Raw genomic sequence first — 21,720 nt, 5'->3', positions numbered from 1 at the left:
AGAAAGCCTTCTAAGAATTTTTGCAATAAATAAATACATTGGAAGCTAGCTTTAAAATTAGTGAATGAATCACAAATAGAAATACAAAAGCAATATTATTTCATACATTTATTACCTGTCCTATCTCACCTGTCTTCTGAGTGTGACCGCATTATTTTTGTCACAAAGACAAAGACGTTAGACATTGTTTTCGGCAAACATTAGCCGTTTGCGCGACCGGTTCCGAATCGACCGTTGAGAAATTTATTCTACGTGTGATTCACGTATTTCGTTAAGGTCAAGTTCGTTACTGTTTTAACGGAAAACAAAAAAAGGACCCGCGGAACCGCCATCGATGACCCCTGGTTAGAAATACGATTCGCGCGTTCAAATCAATGACCATCACGCGATAATAGTATAATTATGATGGATTTCTAGCATCGAATGTTATGTTGGGTTTGATTGCGGATGCTGTGTGTATTTTTTTGTTTATCATTTGCGGTTTGGCCTATCGATTTCTTAGATATGGAGTGGGTGTTGGGTGCTGGAATAAAGAATTCACGATACTATCGAAAATCATTAATCAAGGATAGTATCTCAAAGTTCTGTATATCATTGTCAACATAATTAACGATTCTACCATTGCGATAGGTATCGTTTATTATAGTTATACAAACAATGTAAACCTACTTTATATTATTTTATTTTAACATGTTAACCCTTTTGTTATTGAGGCATTTAAGATTACTTTTAAAATATATATGTACTATATAATAAAACATGTATTTATGTTTAAAATATTTTTTTCCTATTTAGTTAATACTCTACTATATAATAAAAATGTATTCGATTTTTTATTTAATGACAACGTCTTGGAATAATCTTCGAAGCAAAATCATGCTATTAAATATATTTTTTGATTATATTTTCTAAGCAAATGTTTTAAATATTTTGTACATACTTAATACCAGGCTGTGGAGTCGCTAAAAAAAAACACGACTCCGACTCCGACTCCGATTCCGATATTTACCAACAACACGACTCCACTCCGACTCCGACTCCGACTTCGACTCCGACTCAAAAAAGTTTAATTTTATAAGGTATTTTTGGTGTTTTTCTACACGTTTAATATTCATACGCTATACACATTCATTATTACGCAATTAAAAATTCATAAATTTCATAATTTAAAAAATGCTCGGAGTTGCTCATTTTTCACGACTCCGACTCCGACTCCGGCTCCGGCCAAAACACCACGACTCCACGACTCCGACTCCGACTCCGACTCCGACTCCACAGCCCTGCTTAATACAAATTATCGCCTATTTTATAGAATAAGAATTCTAAATATTTCACAGAATGCGCATAATATGTGCTTGATTTAACATGGGAATAATTAAATGCTTCGTCGGAATTTCCGAGTAGATGTTATTGTTTGGTAATTTGAGGTTCTTCGGGTCGCAATTGTTTCAATCTGTCGTGAGAAATCGTCAAGATTTTATACGCGTAAAAGGGCAACGGTTCGCAATTATTACCTTGTCTTTAGTTGGGAGCCGCTGCTTGGATCATAAACGCATTCTGCATATACTCAAAAACGGCAATGAAATTATCGCATTATGCGTTTATGGGAAGTCGGGCGCATTCTTCGCCATTCCAAACCGCAAATCTTTCATGTGATGCAGCTCAGATGTTCCTCGATGCTGTCATGGAATTCTGCTGAAGAATGCGAATGGCGAAAGACTCATTAAAAAATATTTGCGTACTTTATACTTTCACGATGAGATATAATCGGATTATATTCGGCTTTGAGCTTATGTTTGCCTTTATTCTAGCGGATTCTAAATATTGACTCTGTATGCCGTGTGTACTTTCCCAATGACTCAACGTTTATTATTTGAGCACAGTTCCACTCGATTTGTACAGTGGTGTCTCTAAAAAAAGTGTCTCTCGATCAAATCGATAGCCATTTCCGTTCCATAAAACCATCTTGCTACTACTCCAGAATCGAATCGTCAATCCGTCATAATCCGACCACAACTATGTCCCCTTCCGAACCGCACGAATTTCATTTTACCAAAAGGACGATCGTAAAGTGTAAAAAATCAATTCTCAGTAATCCACCTGACAGGTTTACTGCACCTCTTCTCGTCCAGAGTTCGATTCCCACGATGCGGTTTTATTGAGATGCAAGAGTTGCAACTTTGCGTGAGCTTACAGTGTGAACTTTACTAAAGTTGAAAAAATTAAGTATGTAATTATAAAGGTTGTTTTATTATAAGTTTTAATATGTGTATATATATAGAAACACATAAAAATCGTGGTAATAGCCATGGTATTGGCTTGATTGGAAAGATAATTTTATGCCATTAGTGATTAAATATGATTTCAGGCATATTCGTGCCGCGGCTGGCTCGAAAAAGTCCAATTTTCGGCCACTTTTTCGAGCAGCTGGAGCCATATAATAACGCGGCAAATGTTGGCTTCCAAGTCGACCATCGTCTCTGGTTTATCGGCGTAGACTAACGACTACAGAAAATAATCTATAGGTGTTAAATATAGGTGTAACGTTCTGTAAAGAAATATGGACCACTGATTCTACCCATAAAGCACACCAAACAGTGACTTTTTGTAAATATAACGGCGTCTCAATAATAACTGTGGATTTTCTTCACCCAAATACAACAATTTTTCTAGTTGACTTAGTCATTCAACCAAAATTGAGCCTCATCGCTGAACAAAATTTTGTGATGAAAATGAGGATCAAGAGCAATCTCGTTTTTAGGGCATTCACAGAACATAATACGCACACGATGGTCAAGCGGCTTCAATTCTTGCACGAGATAGATCTTGTAAGCTCATAAACCAAGATCTTTCCGCAAAATCTTCCATAAAGTAGATGGACACAGCTCCAGTTGCTGTGCACTACTACGCTCCACAGCATAAATAACTTATTCGGTGCGCACTGTACGACGTCTCTGCGGATGCGTTTTATCAATTAGAGTGTGCGTGGTGCAAAAACTATCCATGGTTATTCGAATTACATGCTCGGATGAGCGTTTATGTCGACAGTAAAATGGTCGTAGAACACGGTAAGTTTCGCGAACTGCACCACGATTTTTGAAATAAATTTGCACAATTTGCAAGCGATGTTCTGGCGTAAGTCTATTCATGGTGGAATGGCAAACATTGGATACCTAGTGTGATTGAAGTGACTGAATTTTAATTAAAGTTTTTTAATTCCCATAATCCAAACAATTCCAAGTTTTATCCTTTCGCTTTAAGCATTATAATACAGTCGTTAATTATGATAAGGAATTGCCTTTAAAGAGAAATGCTTCTGTCATGGTTATTTTTATGACGCGTTTTTATTATCGTGCATATGTGTAAAAAGCATATGTATAATAACAAAAATTTGCGTCATTCTATATTTATTTATTTATGAATGTTTATTCAAGTTAACTTATCTGATAATAGATTTCTGTTCATTCGAAATTCATTGAAACTACTTCATACTTATTTATCCGAATTACGCATTGCGTTTTCCAAAAAAACGCTAAGTTATCTACGGCATATGCGCACATTGTGATAATCTATAACTTAACTTCTTATCACCAATGTAATATATGATTTGTAATATGTTACCTACGACATTGACGCAAAGTCGAATATCGACGAATTGATCGTACGCTCTTTTCCTTCTCTATAATAAATCATCGTTATTGGTTGATTTTTTTTAGTGCTATGAGCGGCGGATGTTATGAATTTATAGGTCAATAAATGACAGGAGCGCTGTTAGAGCAGAGCCACTAAGCTGAGGTCAATTGACCTCTGAATGTGCAAGCGACGGAGATAATTGCGCAACGTCTCCTCAATTGCACTGATAAAACTCGAGAGGATGTTACGAAAGAAGACCACAAAAAATGAGTTTCGCAGACGCCTACGCTCATATTAATTGATCATTATTTAAAATAGTTTACAATATATAAAGCATCCTATAACTTGTATGCCCATACAAAGTTATTTATTAACTTTTTTTAATGGATCGTTTTTATCTACTATCATATTTGGGTGTTTTAGATTGTGACATCAAATTGATGAAGAGAGAAGCATTCCTTGTCTTTATGACTTATGTATTACCATGCCGTAAGGTTACAGCTCGGTATTTAATAAATCATAGGTAACTCCCTTTTTGATAACTATACAATATGATTAAAATTAATTCGGCTTATTTAATGTTTTAACCCTTTGCAATCTCATTTATTTTCAGATTATTTTATTTATCTTACACTTAAAATTGATATTGCGCTTGTTCACGATAAAGTGTAGTAGTCTAAAATAAATTAAAAAGAGGTCTGGCGGGCCATATACCTGCCATATAACTGTACGCATTCATTGCAAGTCAAGTCGATAATTATTTGTCAATTTAATGAAACATTACAGAACAAATCTAATGATAAATTAAAAATCAACGTTTCATTTTAGTACAAAATATATGTATATCGTATGTATGGGGATGGGGAGCCATACTTTCGTATGTACTTAATAATTAATAAATAATAATGTATGCATTGGCTAATCATTTTAATCGTCATTACGCTCTGGCACATAAAATACTAATTCTACCGTCTATATCTTGTGAATTTTCTCACAATTTACTTATATTTTGTATACCTAATTCCTAAAATATTCATTACTTGATTATCTCCAAGTATTTTTTCACTCCTATGACGTGCTTTTTTTTGCCAAGCGCTCATATGACTGTCTGCGCATTTGACGTACGCTATTTTGTTACAGCGCTACTTTGATAAACGCTCTTATGACGCAGCGCTTATAATGCAGCGCTCTTTTGACATTTGTCCGCGCTCATTTGTAACGTTGCCGAGCGTCTTAATAAAATTTGACAACTCCATTAAAAATTTCCACAATTCTGATTTATTTTACCTATAAAGCAAAAAATAAGTTTTTTTAAAACATCAAAAATTCTCGTGCGGTGAACTTCAGCGTCATTAAATTAGCACGGATCTCTGAGAGATCGACATACTAAATAGTTATGTTTTGACATATTTTTAATAGAGTTGGCAAATTTTCTTGTGACTTTTTATGGTTATTTAATATTTTGAAGATGTAAGATTTTCATAGCATATTTTTTAGAGATTGAGAACAAAATAGTATTTTTAGGTTATTTCTTGATAAGAAAAAAATTTGCAATGCGAAAACAGCTCTTAAAAATTTTAGACCTAAGAAGGTTTTAGCATTGCATTTTTTTTTAAATAACTATTTTGTATGTCAACTGATGAATAGAACAGGCGATTAGGCACGATTTACTACTTTGCTCTCAACATGCTAAAAGTTTTTATTTGGGTTATCAAATTTTTTTTGAGCGCTTTTAATATGTTCACTAACTATTTTACAAATGTAACATTTTCATAGCATATTTTTAAGAATATTTAAAGCAAAGTGAAATTATTAATTAATTTTTACTTAGAAGTGGAGGGGTTTAAATTATTATTGCGAGCTGAAAACAGTTCTTAAAATCTAGAAATAATAATCTGTGCAAATTGCATGCCGTCATAAATCACTGTAGGAGAGTTACCTAAACCTAAAAGCGAACAAATTTTCTGTTTTGGTGTCAGTTTTCAATGGAGTTGTCAATTTTTTAATTCATGCGATATTTTTTAGATTTTTATGAATCAAGTCGAATTAAAAAGTAATTTTCACTCTAAAATAAAGTAGGAAAAATGGCTTTTGCGAGCTGACAAACGTTCTTAAAAATTCCAGACATATCCGTGCCAATTTCTGTGACGCCACAGCTCACCGTACATAATATTTTGCTACTTAAGCAAATATATATCCAAATTTTACATGTAAAATATATTAGAATACTGGGCTTTATCGGCAGAGGTAAATTTTTTTGGGATGCTTTTATTATAATTTATGTTATTTTAGAGATGTGAGTTATTCATAGCATATTTTTGAAAATATTGCGAGCATAGTTGCTATATTAATTCATTTTTACATAGAAGTAGAGTGTAGAAAAAATATTTTTTGTGATTGAAAACAAGCCATGGAAGTTTCATGACGTCAGATCTGACCGTATATGAGTTTTCTATCGTTTTAACAATATATCAGAATAATATTCCCAAATAAACATTATTAAATATTTTTACCCAAAAAGAAAGTTTATTGATATGATTTATTATATTCTAAACCGACTTTTTTTTATATTTTTGTATTATTAATTTGCGCAATAATTAAAGGCCCTAGCCATTGTCCAGTATTAACAATGCAATTATAAATAAAGTTCAAATCTCACGCTTGTTCAATATATTTATCGGACGGTAATAGTCCAGTTAGAAAACAAGCCAAGATTTTCGTAATTGTCTGTGGCGGCAATAAGTGGGTGAGCACTAAACCTCTCTCACGGCGAAACAAGTACAATTATATATATTTAGAATGTTACTTTTATGAAAAAGCATGGTAGCTGTCCGCGGGATTTAACATTTTGAGTTTAGTGGTCCGTGAGGTCTCAAAGGTTGGCGACCGTTCAAGTCTTAAATGTAATAGGATTGACTTCCGTATCCTGAAACACTTTACTTATAGAATACAGAAAGTGCTAGTTAAACTTTCTTCTGTGTCATTCCAACCAATATTTTGTTTTAAATATTATAAAAGCAATAATTTATATTTTAACTGATATTTTACACTACAATTTAATTGATTTTAGAACATGTAGCATATTTTTATTGAAACTGTTTTTTTATTTAATTAATTTCATAGGATGTGTCGTACATAATTCAGTATAATATAATAATAATAATAAGACACGTGTACTTCGCAATAAAATTGACATTTTAGAATCAGACAATCGATCATCGGTCATCGGCGCCATGTCAAAAATTTAAATGGACGTCTTAAAATTTGTCCACGTGCCATCCGTATCACGATTGCGTATAAAATCTCCCACCTCGAGAAGACTTCTGGTCACGACGTCTGTCAATCGTCTCTAATCTGGCTCGTGCCCATTGTCTTCCCGCAGAACAAACGCTTCTTTTTATCGCCGACAGTTTCCGTCGCTTTTGTCTTTCATTATCGCTAACATCCTTCTTTTGTGTTTCATCAAAATTTATTACACAAATCAAAGTGCGTATTGTTTTTGGTGTTTATCCGTTATGTAATAACGACGAGAGATGTCCTCTCATCATTGCAACATCTTAATTCGACGACACATAGTTAATAGCTAATCTTAGCTCTAGTTTCCAGCTACGTCGGATGGAGAAGAACTCCGACCTTAATGAAATCTTAAAGACACTTCCAGTGTAAACAATGCCAGAAGCTACATTAGCTTACCATATCAAAGGGAAAACAATAACAACGATCTATGGCGTGTATGTGCGTTACTTTCTAAAGAAAATTTACACGATTTCACATTATAAAACATATTGCACGATTTGCATGGCTCGCCTTTTTATCGATTTTTTAAGTATAATGCGGGGTTGATTGTTGCATGTGGGTGGTTGTTAGCTCGTGGCAAAAAGTACTAGACCACCCCTCAGTTTGCTGTTTCTTTGTGCCCTCAGCTGTGTGCTCGTCTAGTGCACGCATACACACCCTTTTCTGTAAAATTGACACACGCCCTCAACGTCAATACTACTGAAAGCTCATCAACCCCTCTGTGTAATTCGACTACCATATGAGTGCGGCAGGAAATTGTGTCTTCCCTAACGTTTTTTATTTACGTAAAAAATCATAATGTTTTATGATTTTTAAATGTTGTGATACGTGCCATAAGTTTCGCGCAGCTGTTGCGGGTACTTAATATCTTTGAAGGAATTTAAACTGTTTTGTATGCATATTCAATCAAACTAAGCAAATAATAGATTATATTAATATAAGATTAGTGTGTTTGCTTCTGTTCGTTTTATCAAAAGACAAAGATACATACAGGTCAGTATGTATCTTGTCATTAATAAATTGACTTGTTCTGGAATTGCAGTTAAATGCAAGCACATTTTAAATGTTTAAAAATATAATATTTATTGTGATTGTCTTTTTACGAGCAACTAGTACGATATTATGAGCGCGTGTGTCAGTGAAACAATTTATTAGGTAATTGGCGGTTAATATTATTTTAAATGCATAGTTTTAGAATGTGCGCTTTAGGGGGTGGAACGTGCCCTAGTGATACTTGCACGCAACTTTCAGGAAGAGGGTTCGGCTTAATAAATATAGAGGGACATATAATTGAGGGTGGGTTTTTGCGACACTACTTTCTGGCGTGAGAAAAAAAATGAACTAAAAATAGTTTCGTCTATTTTTACAAATAGTTTACGATTTAATGATAGATATCATATCACGAAGACAATGACCAAGATGAAAAATATCACGTTTCACTCCTTTAGTTGATGATTAATCTTCACAATGGTTCGTTCTTATTGTGATTTAAATGTTGGGTGCTTATTTCCCTTGAATCGTGTTTCAACACGGGCGACGGTTGTGAAAACCGGTAATTTGGTTGTAAATAGAAGAGCCACTCACATAAAGAGGCTGCCATCGAAATAAATACTACTACGGCAGAACAAAAAAAAATTGAAAGGAACCGGAGGCACATTTGTAACCATCGCAGCTGCTATCCAGGCCTTTGTGCGAGGGCACAAGGACTCTTCTATTTATTTTAATGGTTGTCGATTGAATTTTAAATAATACCACTGAACAAATAATTGATACCGAGTGTCGACATGGCGTCTTTAAAAAATGTATCTGTACAAATTTGCAATTGCGTAATTTGGAAGACAGAGGTCGCGGTGGCAGATGAAGTGGAGAAAAAATTAAATGGAAATCGTTTAACGAATAAATCACTTTCGCAAATTGATATAGGCGTAGGCCGTAAATGATGTTGTTAAATCGGTTTTGCATAATTGTTAGCGATTGGTGTAGAAAAAAGTATTCAGAACTGTACATTGCTTATTTGTCATTTCGCATTTTATTAAATAGAAAATTCAGGCGTGGATAAATAAACTGTAGTGGCACAACCATCTTTTAAAATAGTTAAATATTGATTAATCAATAATACCAAGAATAATCAATAAATGACCTAAAAATTTCCATTATATTGAAAGAATACTACTTTTAGAGAACCTCTGTACGAACAGTACTAAACTCGCTTAAAACATATTTGTAGCTAGTTGTAAAAGATTGCCTATTTTGTTAGCAGTATAGTAAAACACGGTGAAAAACTATGATCAGAATATGTTTTGGCATCTAGTGTTTATGGTGGAGAAGTTTTAAAATGCACTGAAAAGTATTTTACAAAACTATCTAGATCTTTTATCATCAGCATGACGAGTGTACCCTTCCCATGTCTAAGCGAGGTACATTTGCACCACGAAAATAATGTGACCTCAATATTTTGTTTTTGTTGTTTAATTCCTAGTAATAATATCTAGATCATAGGTTCACAAAGTAGGCAATATCGCCCACCGGTGAGCGATGCTGACTCCGTGGAAATTTGAGCCATAGACGGCGACGGAAAAGAAGGCAAAATGTTTTTTGTTCAAAAAATAATGTGCAAAAATATTTAAGGCATTTTAAATTAATAATAAAGTAAATATCTTTTGAATAAAATCTTTTGAAAGTGGTCGCTGTTATCGTTTTTTTAGGATTAGGATTAGGTGCGAACCGTTATCTTGATATTTATATAAACCGCAAATGTAAATATTATTTATAAATAGTATTTTAAATGTTATATGTAGCAGTGTATAAATAGCAAAACATAATTATTTTATTAGCAAAAGAAATATATTCTTTCTTTAATATTGGTGAAAATATTGTGTATAAGTATCCATTTTTATTTTATTAAATAATTTTAATTTGAAGCTATTTTCTGTTTGAAATTCTAAAATTGCACAAGTTACATTTTGGTGACATTAAAAAATATTCGGGTTTTCTAAAGTGGGCGATGAGTCAATTAAGTTTGAAAATCTATGATTCTTGTGATATGTAATATAATATATATTGATATTATAATTAATTAAACGCGAAAAAAAATAGTAAAGCATTAAATTGTATTTCATTAATACTCAAATTTGAATGGGGTTACTCTGTACCCCGTTCCGGCCATCGGCCATCGATAATAACATCGGCAATACAATGCATAGCTGTCGTACACTCTGAATTTTAGTGTTTCGCTACTGACAAGTTTTTAGCTTAAAAATAAAATTCCCCTAGCAGTTTATTGATACCCAAGTTTTCCATAAAAATGCAGTGCTTATTCTAGTAAATTGTAATAATTCACAAATAAACAATTTATTTCGAGAGATAAAATAGTGACAAGGGTAATAAGCTTTTATCTCCAAAGTATTCACACAAGATGTATTAAAATAATAAAAATAATTCTAAGTCAAACCCATTTTTGTAGATGATGAGTTATTGAAATTATTATTATTTTTTATTAATTGGTAATAAAAAAGACCGAAAAATAATATTCATTCATTCAAAGTTAAACTGAATGCTTTATTGCTAAGCTTATACTGTAATATATTATTAAATTGCAATACCGGTATTACCGGTATTGCAATTCCTAGTTATAATATCCACTATATATAAAATTCGTTTGTTATTTCGAGTCCGCCTTACCATAAATGAAGATGTAGAAACGGCAAGGGAAAAACACGCTAACTGCACTTTTATATAGTGGCTTAATATATCAATACCGTTCAATAATTAATAGAACCGAACGATCGGCAAAGCGGGCAACCCTGGACCGCAGGGTGCAGCCGAAACGCACGTGCAGTAAGGAAGTTTGTCCTCTCCGATGTTCACTCATTGGTCGCGCGGCGGCCGAGTAAGTCGGACGTGTTGTTCGCTGAGTGTTCGCGTTCGTAAACCGTCTCCGCCTCGGGGCGAACAGCTGATTGGTCCGGTTCTCGTGACCCGTCATCAAAATTTTCGCGAAAGTGAACCGCAAGAGCGACAGGATGGTGCGCAGCCTGTCGCAATGGACCAAAACGCTCAGCTTCCCTGCGAGGCTGTCGCCGAACCGAGCTTCCAAGGAGAGCGTCGTCAACATGCAACCCTCCCTAGGGGCGGGTGCGTCGCCTACCCCCAGTGCGTCATCCATCCCTCGCAACTCTTGCTCGCCAGACCAGAAAAGCGTGTCGCCCATACCGATCACGGAGATCAGTCAAATCGTAAGAGAAACTTTTATAAAACTTTTTTTTTGAGTTTTCCACAAGTATTTCTCCTTCATATTTCTGACGTATTCGTGTATGTGGCATTGTTATTACATCAACAATATAAAAAGCGATAACACCACATCACTTAAACCGCATCCTTTCTAGATTTAATCGTAGAATTTTTAAACGATTGCATCATTATTAAAAGTCCAAGATCAAGCAGCGGTATTTGTATTATATATAAATATTTGTTGTCAATTGCAATTTATGAGTATTAGCAGTGTGGATTTTTTCAACGTTATTATGTGCCCTTTCTGTATTTAGCAATCGTATATACCTGCGTCGACAGGTGAGTTCTTGTTCTCAAACGTTACACAACCTGCGACCGAGCCTTATTAACCTTTCTACTGCCGTAAGGACGCGGTGTCCTTTTTCAAACATTCGTTATTATATTAATTGAACCAGTATTTAATTCAAACTGTATACATAGTAACCTACAAAATATGGTTGCTATGTATTTGTTGTAACTTTCTGTTGTTTATATATATGTAAAAATCAATAAAAAATACCAAAGGGTACGTTATTAAATCTGGTGTCTACTAATTTTAGTGGGTCATATTTATTTTCAACAAAATAAAAACCGGTCCATAAGCAACTATTATTTATAAATCATTTATAATGCAGACATCAAAAAACGGTAGATGCAGAACAAAGAACATGTTTATGATAATATTTTTATGCATTTTATAAACTTACGTTGTAACGTGTCTTACAAAGCGGTAAACACAATCAACAATAAAGTTAATAGTGTATATGTATGTATGTGCACATGGACGTCATTTGGGGGGAAGGGTCAAACAATGCATTTAATGAAATACTATGAATTTAAATGAAAGCGAAATATATACAAAAATTCTGACTGGCCAGCTTTTTCCAGGGGGTCTATGAAGTTTCTATTCTCAAATTATTCCTCAATTAAAAATTTAAAAAAACGTATCTCAAAAATATTTTTTTAAATATAGCGAAATACATTTTCACCGGTAGATATATATTTTTACCAGTGAAAGTTTAATTTATCTGGCAGGGGCTAGTAACATTTTAACCAACTTTTGTTCCCCTCCCCGCTTTGGAAAAAAATAAATCAGTAGGAACGCTCGGTAACAATGTATTAATTGAGCACTTTAGCTAAATATGTCGCTAACATCCCTTTTTATTACTTACATTCCGTCACCTTCTGTCGGCCTTCTTACGCATATCCACCAATCCCTAACTAACTTTTCTAAAGTTTCCCCGCTAATATTTGGTCATGAAAGTGTCTCGTTGTGATTAAAGTAGTTAAGTGACTGCCAACCTTATTTTATTGGTACGCGAGGCAATATTCGACGCTTACTGATTTTACCATTGCGAATATTAAAAATTGCATTCCAAATTTTAATGTTTATTAAATAAAATTATTGTCCTAATTATCGCAAATAGATAATATATGTTATATTATATTTACATATTGAAAAAATACTGCACTTCGTTTCATTTAATAGAGTCACTTTGAGGCTTATCTCATATTTCACAACGGTATTTCCGCTTGCGTTGAACAAAGTTATCATATACGCTCCAACTACCTCATCGTTATGTCGACACTCGCAGCGCACGGACTTCTTCAAATTGTTATCGCTATACATATGCTCGTAAATGATAACGGTTAATAAATTATTGATTTTGATAGCTATTTCAACATAAAAAAATATAGTAACATTTCTAATTTCTCTAAATTTGTTTAAAACATAGAAAGGAGTGATGCTAAGTATATCTAACGTATATCCGCATCTTGTACTTTAGAGCAAATTGGTGGGGGCGAACACCCAAAGTTGTCATCTCTGTTGACATCAAAGTTGATAGACCTCAAAGTGACTCTGTTAAATGAAACTGACTATAGATTAAGGGTATATGCTTTTTCAAACGAACATACTATCATTGTTTGATAACGACTAGAATATATTGAACCACAAAGTTAAAAATATCTTAACTGCACATTTTTATTACGAGTTACTTATGTGCTTGCCACATAAGTAACTCGTTAGCTTCGGGAAACGCATATATGCGTCATTCATTGTTGATACACAATTTTACATATAAATTAAGTTATGATTTCATACAATAGTTTCAATCTATTGAGAGTCATAATTTAAACGAGTAGGTATTTTCAGATAATGTTGAGACGTACCTATTGATTTATTTATTTTTTAAATGATAAATAAAAGTTCAGTTGCAAAATTTGTTACAAAAATATTTATAAAAAAAGCGAAGTATAAATTAAGAATCATTGATAAATTTTTTTCCCAATTATATGATAATAAATGGTACTTGTAACTCTAGTTAGCTCATTATTGAGTCTAATCCGCTGCGTTGTTTCAAAAAAAATTGTAGCTCCGTTGTAAAATTTATGGAAATAAAAAACGTTTTTTAAATTTTTTTTTTAAATACAATAAAAGAAAAGTGAAGAGGGCAACAATGTAGTACAATAGTTTTTAAATAATTTTAAAATGAAAGTAACTTTTTTTACACATTTGTATATACAGAAATCTATCTTACCGCCTTGCTAGACGATTTTTTTTAATTATAGTAACTTCATGATAAAAAGAGGCTATTCTGTGTCATGAATATGTGGAAGAATTAAATAAACATATGTATCAATTTGTACAAATATCGCTATTTCCTATGATTCAGCTGCAATTGGGAAAATAATAGATAAATTTGTAAATGTCAATTTATCTCAAAACTACATTTTATCAGTTAACATGTTCTTGCCTTGGGATCTTAATTTTTTTAGCTTTGCAGCTTGCATGGAATTAGAGAAATTATCTGGATAGCCATATGTCTTTTATTGTACAGATGTGTATCCCTCAATAGTTTCTAAGGTTGCCGACTTTGTCTTAAATCAGGAACACGTGCGATTTTGAAACAAAACCACAGAATAGATAGATTATTTATTCTGCGCTTTTTTCTCACATACTATATTCTCAGAATCACATCTGGACACAATTTGTTCGAAATTATTTATTTAACAACAAAACGGTGCATTGAATGCGATCGAAAGGGGTTGAAAATCGTCCATATACCAAATGACTCATGCAGACCGGGCAGCCTCAAATGCCCGATCAATGACGTGTTCACGGCCGTTAACAGGTTTATACATAATTTAGTCCGCGGTTTTTTTCGTTTTCATCGCGCGACGTTGAACTTTGATTTAAAAATTATCGCTCAATGGGACGCATCGCTCGCGTCGCCGCGATCGATTGGTCCAAAGAGGCTTTTTGTCGATCAGCGTAATTGAGACACGTTCGCCCTTCGCCGATTATTTATTTAGCGACTGACCGATATCGACGAGACCGGAACGACCGGTCTTTTTCCAGTCTCAACACGTAGACATGTCGACCATTGTCCGCCCAATTTATATTGCATTGTATGAAAACCAAATTTAAATAATAAAAAAATATTAGTGCCTCGTGTATTTTATTATTTTAAAATGGCCGCTCGATACATATTAATGTCAAATTCAAATAATATTATTTTGGCTATGGCCAACTTTTATTACTTTATTTTTAATCGCGTCTCCCAAAAAAACTCTATTGTTTACTTTATCAATAAGTAGACTTTTAACTATTAAATTAACACTATTATTATTATTATTATTATTTTAATATAATACATAAGCCGTTGTTTTTGAAAGTGGTGTAAGTCCATTTATCCATACATTGAGATATTTAGGCTGGCCGTACATGCACGGTTTCCTTATTAGATTTCCTAATAATTGTGTTGAAGAAGAATGTATGTAAGGCAGTAAACTCATCAATTATGATTATTACGAATGGACTTATTCCACTTTCAACAAAAACATTTCTATAATGACAGTTTTCAGTTCCACTTCTTTTGATTTAATGTCCTTCTTTGTCCTCCTTGAACGAAAAAATCAAAATGCCCTTTTTTTATTTAGCTCCCATACCAATTTGTCTTCCTCGAATAAAAATTTCAAGATTGTTTTTGAACAAAACTTTCCGAAATTACTTTTTTTAGCTCCCGCAGCAATAATGACCTTTCTATTTTTAGTGTCCGATATTTTCAAAATCTGGTCACCTTATTTATGACAATATTTTTTAACTACCAAGACTGCGAAAAATCTGAATATATGTATGTTTTGTGGACCGCGTTCATTTTTAGTGGGATCGCTGGCATCCAGAAACATATCATCTTTATTTATTATATGTATATACTATGTACATACATATATAAATACAGACGTGTGAATGCTCATACGCATACATATGTATTATACGTACATGGAAGCTTCAGAAGCAGACATTTTTCGTTTATTTTAAATATAGATCTGACTATATTATGTAAACAAACCGACGTTAACCAGCACGAGTGGCGGGAGATATCTATAAAAATAATCCTCGGTTGCGCGCCGAGCATCTTCTATTCATTCCGCTATGATGTTGAAGCTCATGCTCCGCCATCGATCTTATTTTTAACCTTTAACTTGTCTTTTTACGAGCTTACTACTACGACTCACGCACGACGACCACCCGAATCTTTTGACTGTTGAAACGTTGCATAACGGAACGGGTGTTTCGATTGCCTTTAGCGCGTGGGACAGGCAGGTATACTAGTTTCACCTGACTCGAGTGTCACAGTTGCTGATGGCGGTGACGTCACAGGGTCAGTGTTTCGCGAGAATTTCGCGAATTGGCACAGTGTGCGCATTCCGTTGTACACGAATCACACGTTGACTGAAATCATTATGATACACGTTGAACATTGAAGTAAAATAAATTTCGGTTCTATCGGTATCTTCTTAATATACAGGGTCTTTTATTCTCAATTAATGTACCATTTAGTATTATTATTAAAATAAAATTTGAATCTAGCTGAAAACAGACTGAATATATATTCTGCAGCGATAGTTCTGCTTATAAATATAGAAAGTAAACTATTTTTGCTACCAGATGGATACAATTATGTTATTCGTTATTACCGCCTATGTTTATTTCGTGTAAACTTCGTAGTATTCTGACAGTTTTTTGTTTATTAAAACTACGTTTTCGGGCGTTTATTGTTGATCCAAGTAGAAAGATGAAATAACTTCATTGAATAAATTTGACGTTATTTTTTTATTGATATATAAGTAGTATTAGACATTTTTTATTCGTGTAGGTTAGGTTTGGGTTTGAACAGCAAATATACGTTTCGAAACTGTTAATTTGGGTTTCATTGTCATCTTAGAGCAGCATATAATTTCACTAACGAATTAACCAAATCCAACGTTCATTAGGTCAAGTTGGGTTTGATTAACCCTTTCCGGCATAGTGGTTGCACGGTGAGACCACCTCTTTGGAATTTTTTTCCGCGACTTGCATTCATATCTACGGATGAAACCACCAATGTGGACTTGGCCTATTACCTCCTCTAACCAAATTTTAGAGCGACATCATCGATGGTCATTCTCGCTCGGGTGTGACACATCGTTTCTTAGTTTGACTTTCTTGCTGGGACATATTTCTAAAGTGCATATTTCGAGCCAATTTTTTTCGTTTATATCTTTTTACCATATCAACATCGGTAAGTTAGTTTTTGAATATACATTATATGAAATGTATAGATTTGGAATATATAATAATTTGAAAAGATTTTTGTATATTTCATACATTTTTTTACTCTAATGCTTACATATTTTTTTTTTTAATATTTAATTTTTTTTTTTTAAATATTTTTTTTATTTAATTTAAACATATCTAAGGCATTTTTTTAAACACATTCTGCAAAAAAAAAACAAAAATTCTAGCTGCATCTGTTCGTGTGCCGCAAAGGGTTAATTCGTGACGGTTAAGTTTGGGTTTGAACATAAAATAAACGTTTCGCAACTATTAAATTGTGTTAGACTAATAATTTCATTTGGCATTTTAGAGCAGCATATTAGTGCCTACCAAAAAATAAAATATATATTCGCTAGTAGAAATATCTACTGGTGAATATGTATTTGGACTTCACTAGTGAAAATATAACTTTACATATTCTCTGTAACACTTATACATTGCATGTATATAAATAATGATAATTATGTAAATGTAGAATATACATACGTATGGAAAAGTTGAAATCATATAATTTTACTAGCTGTTGTTGAAAATGTATTCCGATAATATTTCACTGAAATGAATTTCCGGTTTAGAATCAGGGACATCATTTCAGCAAAAGTTATTAGCCAGTCAGTGGTCTTTTTTTTAACATTTCGACTTTAATAAAATTCATAGTATTTATTTCGTTAAATGACATGCTTTTTTCTAGCCAAATTCGAGGCGGGAGGGGGGAAACAAATACCCCTTCCCCCTAAATTACGTCCCTGCTGTGAAAGTTATTTTAGTCATTTATACATCGAATGTAAATATATAATGATAAGTATGTAAATGTATATATTACTACATATAGGGAGTTAAATTCATATAATTCTACTAGCAACTGCCAGATAAATTATATTTTTACTGGTGAAAATGTATTCAAATTTAATTTCACTGAAATAAAATATTTCTAAAAATATTTTTGGGATATATTTTTTGTTCATTTTCTTAGAAGGATAACCCGAGAATTTCTTGCTTAGAATCATGGATGTCATTTCAACTTTTTCCAGTGAGGGGCAAACGCTGGCCAGTTAGTGGTCTTTTTTTATTATTTCGATTTCATTGAGATTCATAATATTTCATTAAATTACAAATAATTTCACATGCTCTCCTCCCGAAATAACGTCCCTGATGATCAACTTGTGATACTGACTTTTATTATAGTCTCGTCTATCGCCATGATGCCGCATAAATCGAAAATGTTTGGTGGATCCCAACTCATTAATTAAAAGTAACTTTAGTCTATCAATCTTTAGAGTTAGTATATGGTGATAATTCACTTAGATTCAACTCAATAACTGATGAATAAAGAACACGCATATTACAAGTCTGTCATCTATTAAAATCGACTTAAAAAGTCTGATTGCGGTAGAATAAATCTCGTTCGTGTCTCGAGGCCTTCTCGGCCATCGATCGGTGCATCTGTCTCCTTATCTTATATAATAATATAACACGCGACTGAATTGTGTAATTACCATTATGTTCGCAGTGACTTTCTCTGTGCTCTTTGCGCAATGTGTCTCTCTCTCGATAAAAGATCGAAAATTCGCCACGTGTGAGAAAATCCGTCGTCGCCATCCGACATTTGTTCGCCAGCTGCGCTGATTCGACATGTCTGGAATCGCGAACTTTTTTATACGATCTAATCTTCTTGGGCGACTTGTAAGATTGCACATCGAACCTGGTTGCAGTCTGCTTCGGCCGATGCACTTTGCATAACGGTCGGCATTCCTGAAATCGCATTGTTGCGCGATTAGCGATGTGACCGCCGAGCGAAACCTCTCTAGGCTGTTGGCTCACTGATAAAGTGTTGTTAAGGTTGAATGAAAGTTCAACGTGGTTGCACTTGTATGGGGGCGTGTTGAAATCCGATTGAAATGGCCACAAGAAGGGTTTTAAAATAACTTTGTTCCAAAACATTTACTATATGTTGTGTGTATATATTCCATGCTGACAGTATCGATAGCGCTATTTATGGGACACATTTCACGATTGCGTAATTAATTAGAAAATGGCGTTTTACTTAATCCATTAGAATGTCTCGGGAAAGCTCGCGACGCCCACGAGATCTCGTAAAGTAGCGTAATCGAGCCTGACATTGTGCCATCTGATGACATACACAATCTAAAGATTCTATCTGAGAATTTTGAATGCACTTAATTTATGTTTAAAAGTCACAGACGGCAGATAAGATCTACAAGTGGCATAATGCGGGTCAATTGTGAAATATAAATTGGGGTGCAATATATTATACTCGAGGGTCAGCTGCGAACCCTCTTACGAGTATATAATTACAGTTTGGACCTTCGCAGAGATTGCTATGATCTATGGACTATTATGAATCTAGGTTTTATGCTTCGCATAGTCTGTTAATCGCTCTTATCAATCTTAATTGTTAGCGAGTCATTGATTAAATGAGGATAATAGCGCAACGATTAGGTTGAAAGTCGTATAATAAGGACCCGTTCGATCCTGGCGTATCCGTTGGAGCAATTTTGTATAATATATAAGTATAGCATCATGCCCCGGGGCTATCTACCGTGGGAGCTCGAGCGTCAGCTGCTCGAGCAAAACGAAAACGAAAAAAGTCATCGTCGATCGACAACCTTTTTTCGGTGGTGTCTATCTTACACACAGAGCTAGTCTAGAAAACCGGTCGAAAGCTATAGAGCGGAAAGCTTCTGTGATACCTGTTCGCTCACCTGCACAACACCCATTAGCTCTCGTGTGCTATGATCAATTTTTATTAAGACGCCAAAGACAGTCACGCCAAAGGGTCATTTCGAAGCTGCTCTGCATCACACGTGTACACTCCTATTATAAATCATTTTTAAGCATAACACCTCAAATTACACTGAGCCCTTGTTTATCTTCAAGCAGGGCTCATCTTTGTACAGATAACACACTATAGATAATTGCCCCTACGATGCACTGACCCCAGGTGCGTATCAAAAAAAGTGTACTCGAGTTAATCGTCTTGAAAAAAAATTATCTGGATGACCCACCTGGTGCACCTGAGGTCTTTTTTGGGTGGATCATTAGAGTCACTGGCCGGTACGAGTTGTTCTCACACACAGAACCCCTCATTTACAGAAGTGGGGTGCTTCTTTGTTGGTCGGAAAACGGATAATGTGTACGATAAAGCCCCCGGGGCCTTCGTGCCCGTGGGCGGGGGCCCCGGACGGGCCTCGGCAGGTGGACGAGCCGTATATGGCGTGCACCACTCTTTTTTTATTTATTCACCGAATTAAATTAAAACTCGACTTATGATTTACACATTTTAACATGTTTGTAATTATTGCCCAAGAGTTTAAAGGTCGCGCGAAAGACGCCCACGTTTGTAGAAGAAAAAGCTGACGTTGAACCCTGTCTGTGGCATCGATTTAAATGCAAACTAGTCATTCTGTAATGCATACAACGTGGTGGACGCTTTGTCATTTCTCGAAAGAACATTGAACGGTCACAATATGACCGCAATGTGCATAATGTGCGTATTTTAAGTACATCGTGCCCTTCGCATACCTAATGTGCGATCTTTAGACCGATTGCGACTCAAGATGATGTAAAACAACTCTTTCAACCTTACTCAAAAGCAACAAATTAAACAATCAAAGCATCTGCTATTCGCTTACTTGTCAATGTATTTGCTGAAGCAGCAAAAATTTGTTCTAGTTGCTTGTACAATATAAAGGGCCGCCGAGAGCGAACCCGGGCCCTGAGAAAATAATGATTCCGGGCCTCATGACAAAAATGATATTTTATATATATTTTTTATCGCTTTTAACGATTTTATTGCTTTTGACTTGGATTTTTGCCTTCTGAGAAGTGATAATTGTTTTTTACGCTCTATTATTTGCGCCCCTTTCGATCTGAAAGTCCCAACTCAACGTAGTTCATGAAAAACAGGGGTTTTCGAAGTTTTCGTTCGCGATCCGGTCTTTTTTCTTCCATGTCCCAGTACCGAGTCGCAACCCATAGTTTGGAAAACGCTATTCTAAAGCATGCACGCACTATGTGATCACTAGGGAAATTATATTAAACGCAGTGTTTTCACTTTAATCTGAGATGGTTTTTGATGCTCGGACCCTAAATGTATAACTTATTCGTCCACCTCGTTGTATTACTATGAACATCCTGGTGAGAATCAATGGGAAGCTTACAAGCAGCATTCAGTAATGGGCTGAGTGATTCAAAACGAATGTCACGCACACAATGAGCTTCCAACTCGATAGATAATGAGCTCGCAAAAAAACGACCTTAACATTTTGCGCTCCGTTTATTTTTAAAAGTATTGTCAATTAGGCGAGAAAAATATTTTTGTTACCTCCCCTCGTTAATTGCCATCGTTTGACAATTGCCCGCGACGACCGCCATATAAAGCTCGTCTGCAGAAAACCACTCTTTGCTGTCAAAACATTAAATGAGGCCCGCTGCGGTCATTAAGCATCGAAATTAGCATTCAGAAGTGATAACTGCCGTTTTCGCGTAGGCGCCGCGACAACCTGTAAAAAGCATACAGTATTTACAAACCTGCCGCTTTTTATTCGACCTATGGCCAAATTTTGTAATGTCGTTATAAAAGCAAACGACGCAAAGCTTTTACGTCAGTGCTTTTCAAATTCGGACATGGTACGCGTCATAAAAGCTTTTCATATTCGTGCGTATAATTTTATTATTAATCAATTACACATGCAGTGCTGCCAATCATAGCATATTTCAAAATAAGGGATAACTTTGTCAACTTCGCGCATGCGCATCTTATTAATCTTCGTGTGGAATGTAATGCCCCATTTATTAAATGTATTAATTATTTTTTAGTGTTGCCAATAATAGCCGATCACTTACCTATTTGACAATCAAAGTGTGTGTTTACATACATGAATTTAAATCTATCGCAT

The 21,720-nt window shown here is 34.6% G+C and overlaps 1 protein-coding gene across 3 annotated transcripts in view; it reads left to right on the top strand.

The window, feature by feature from the left end:
• Nucleotides 1–21,720, top strand: part of Traf4 (TNF receptor associated factor 4) — an 82,102-nt gene that overhangs the window by 49,203 nt on the left and 11,179 nt on the right. The window contains exon 1 of one of the 3 annotated variants that reach the window (XM_088183033.1): nucleotides 10,792–11,165. The exons of the other annotated variants lie outside the window; for them this stretch is intronic. Coding sequence (XP_088039159.1) covers nucleotides 10,953–11,165 — 213 coding nt within the window. The 5' untranslated portion in view covers nucleotides 10,792–10,952. Of the gene's footprint in view, nucleotides 1–10,791; nucleotides 11,166–21,720 lie in introns of those variants that run through there. 3 annotated transcript variants of the gene reach the window in all.

Source organism: Plectrocnemia conspersa, unplaced genomic scaffold (assembly GCF_051122295.1).
Source record: "Plectrocnemia conspersa isolate PC_06_02 unplaced genomic scaffold, ASM5112229v1 ptg000003l, whole genome shotgun sequence".
Taxonomy (NCBI): Eukaryota; Metazoa; Arthropoda; class Insecta; order Trichoptera; family Polycentropodidae; genus Plectrocnemia; species Plectrocnemia conspersa.
Note: the sequence above shows the minus strand (reverse complement) of the source record. Positions and strands in the feature narration are given on the sequence as shown.